The sequence below is a fragment of the Carlito syrichta genome, unplaced genomic scaffold (genome assembly GCF_000164805.1).
Source record: "Carlito syrichta isolate Samal-C Ts95f unplaced genomic scaffold, Tarsius_syrichta-2.0.1 Scaffold314875, whole genome shotgun sequence".
In the NCBI taxonomy this organism is placed as follows: Eukaryota; Metazoa; Chordata; class Mammalia; order Primates; family Tarsiidae; genus Carlito; species Carlito syrichta.
Window position 1 is genome coordinate 449,738 of NW_007258971.1, and position 3,206 is coordinate 452,943.

At 41.0% G+C, this 3,206-nt stretch overlaps 1 protein-coding gene across 1 annotated transcript; it reads right to left on the minus strand.

Annotated features, from left to right (window-relative positions):
* Positions 1-267: 267 nt before the first annotated feature.
* On the minus strand, positions 268-2,613 carry INSL5 (insulin like 5). The gene is made up of 2 exons (XM_008072199.1): positions 2,439-2,613; positions 268-473 (listed from the first exon to the last, which is right to left on the minus strand). The coding sequence occupies exons 1-2, from the start codon at positions 2,611-2,613 to the stop codon at positions 268-270; spliced, it is 381 nt and encodes a 126-aa protein (XP_008070390.1).
* Positions 2,614-3,206: the final 593 nt, after the last annotated feature.

Here is a 3,206-nt window from a genome sequence, read left to right on the forward strand (position 1 = left end):
CAGCCTGGGTGACAGAGTGAGATTCCAACTAAAAAAAAAAAAAAAAAAAAAAAAGGGGTAAAAAACAAAAGTGCACTCACCTTGGCAAAAGGAGAAAACAGACTTGACTGTGTGGTTATAATCATTCACGCACACATTTCAGAAAAGAAGGACTGCCTACCCCAAAGCCACCATTTTAGTAACACAGTGTAGGTGTTATGTCAGGCAGTGAACATGCCATTAAACCTGTGCTCAAGCTTGGCCACCCACTGGGTATCTGCTCCTGCCTCAGCAAAGAGCACTCAAGTCGGTCATGGAACAGCCATCGGTGCAGCACAAAGTTCGCAAATCTTGTCTTGCCATCACTGAATGCTTCAACTGTCCACCCTGAAGGCGTTCTTCCAAGGAGACACCCATTGTTGGATGGTTTTGTGCTGTGTTTTCCTCAGAAACTCCATGTTTATTCAGAAGCCAGAGGGAGTTTCCTTTCTCAGCTGGACAGATGAGAAAAAAAACACATCCTGTTAGAGAGGCTGCAGGAGAAGGCAACAACCACAATCTCCTTGGGGAAATGGATTTCTGAAATGAAACAGACTCCTACATGTAATTTTTTCTAAACGTGGGTCTGGTTTTAGGGAGAACAGACACTCTGGGACGAGCTCAGTCATTTTTACTCGCCTCATTTTACAGAGGAGGAAGCTTTTATGTGAGGAGGAGTGCACCCACTGTCATTTGGCTGGTCAGGACGTGACTTCTTTAGCGGGCTACCTCTGCCTGATGGCCCGCAGCTTCCAAAGTCATCAGTCATGTGCCATATACAAAAGACAACCCTATACATGACTTGCTAAGCTCGTCAGTAAGGAAGGGAAGTGGAGACCTAGACCTCTATATCTGAAAATGGAAAGTGAGCCCCACAGCTTTGATCTGAGCATTGTTCCCAAGGTTCACATGAAAGTGCATCTCTTGCTTCCATTTAATTCAAACATGCTTGCCAGTGCCCTAAGACACCAGTATGACCAAGAAAAACTAGGTGAATGAATGCTGGTTGGTGAACCAGCAATCGATCAGATGAATACCCCATAGGAAAACACTCTGAAAACCTGTGAAAGATTTAGTAGACAGTCTTATGATTTCAGTGGTGTCAGAAATTCTGAGATGGCCTTCACAAACATTCATTTCACTGTCCTATGTGTTCAGAGAGATTCCAAATGTATTTTATTTCTAGTGCGTTTTGGTTTGCTACTCTAGAGATTGCTATAAATCCTGATAAATTATACTTACTCTCTTAAAATTAAAAATTCTTTTTATTTTTAACATCTAGTCATATGAACTTCAATATTAAAGTGGTAATGGTAATAAGTTCATGATTTTTTTAAAAGACATTAGCCCACCCAAATAAAGACATTAACCCACCCAAATGACTGTGGGTCATTTTCTAAGATACTTTGTTTACCAGCATTATTTTAAAATTAAAGTGAAACCTTAACAATCATATATGAGGTTGCAACCTCTATCACATAACCCTACTTTTCTAACTTTTTGTTGCAAAACATAGCAAATATAACTAATTATTAAATAGAATTGCAAGCAAGGCACAGAAAGACAAATACAGCATGATCTCACTTATATGCAGAATCTAAAAAGTCAAACTCAAAAAAGTAGAGCGGAGAACGATGGTTCTCTGAGGCTGGGTCGAGGGAGGAGGGTAGGAGTAGCCGGAAGATCTTGGTCCAGGGTACAAAATTTCAGTTAGACAGGGGGAATCAACTCCAGAGATCTAGTGCCCACCATGGTGACTATCTTGGAAGTTGCTAACAGCAGATGTAAAGGGTCCTCATCACAAAAATATGAGAAGCGCATGTGGCAATGCATATGTTAGCTTGATTTGGTCATTTCACAAATATGTACATATTTCAAAACAATATATCATACTCAATAATATATATACTTTTTTAAAATAAAATAATTTTAAAATATAATTTTAAATAAATTTTACCTCATACTTTAACATAAGATTAGCAGAAATAATTCCAAACTTCTCAGTTAGTTGAATTGAAAAATAAAGACATGGGCTGGAAATAGTAGCTCACACCTGTAATCCCAGCATTTTGGGAGGCCAAGACGGGAGGACTGCTTTAGCCCAGAAGTTCGAGACCAGCCTGGGCAACATAGTGAGATCTCTACTCTACAAAAAAAAAAAAAAAAAAGAAGAAGAAAAAGAAAAATCAAAAGAATAGGCAGGCATGGTGGTATGTGCCTGTAGCCCCAGCTACTTGGGAGGCTGAGGCAGAAGGATCGCCTGAGCCCAGGAGATTGAGGCTTCAGTGAGCCATGATCATGTCATCGCACTCCAGCCTGGGCGACGGAGTAAAACCTTGACTCGAAAAACAAAACAAAACAAACCATTTGGAAAAAAGAGACACATGAAAGAGAAGCAAAGGAGATGTATGTGAAGTTACCTTGCTGTCTTTGAGGGACACCCTCCTGGTCTCGTCTCCACCTGGAGCTAGCACAGATGTAGATGACTGTTCTGACATATTCTAGCCCACAGAGCTTCACAGACTCCTTGCTCCTCACTTCTGAGATGGCAAATAGGGCAGAGAATAGAAATAGAGCGAAAACAGAGCCCTTCATCTTGGTGAGGACTGAGAGTGAATCCGATGTGGTGACTGTGGCCAAATCAAGTGTTGGAGTCGCCCTCACCCTCCTGACCAATTTATACTAGCAAGCCTGACATTGTATTGGCCAGAACCTCATTTTAACAATATTTGCTAAGCATATAAGTGACACTGTAAAGTTCTGAAAATGTGGTTTCATGATTATTGCCAGCAATGCAGTCACTCCCGAACTTACCATTGTCTGCACCTATGATAAACCAATGCTCTCTCGGACGGCATCACAGGAAACTCAGGACTTGGGAAGTAGCCAAGTATGAGTTTCAATTAGCCTTTCCACTGACTGGGTGACACTGGACAAGTTTTAAACTCTCAGAACCTCTGTAGTCATATCTATAGAATGGGAAAACCCGTCTCAAATGGGTTTTCTATTGAAAGCAACACCCATGTCAAAGTAATGGGGAATCACACTCAAGAACACAGGTTCTTGTGTCCTGAGTTTGAATCCTGACTTCCCACTTACCAGATCTAGCATTGTCAGCAAGTTATCTAAGCATTCTTCTTTGTAAAATTGTGCTGGTGATAGTAACCACCTCCTAGAGCTAATGGGAT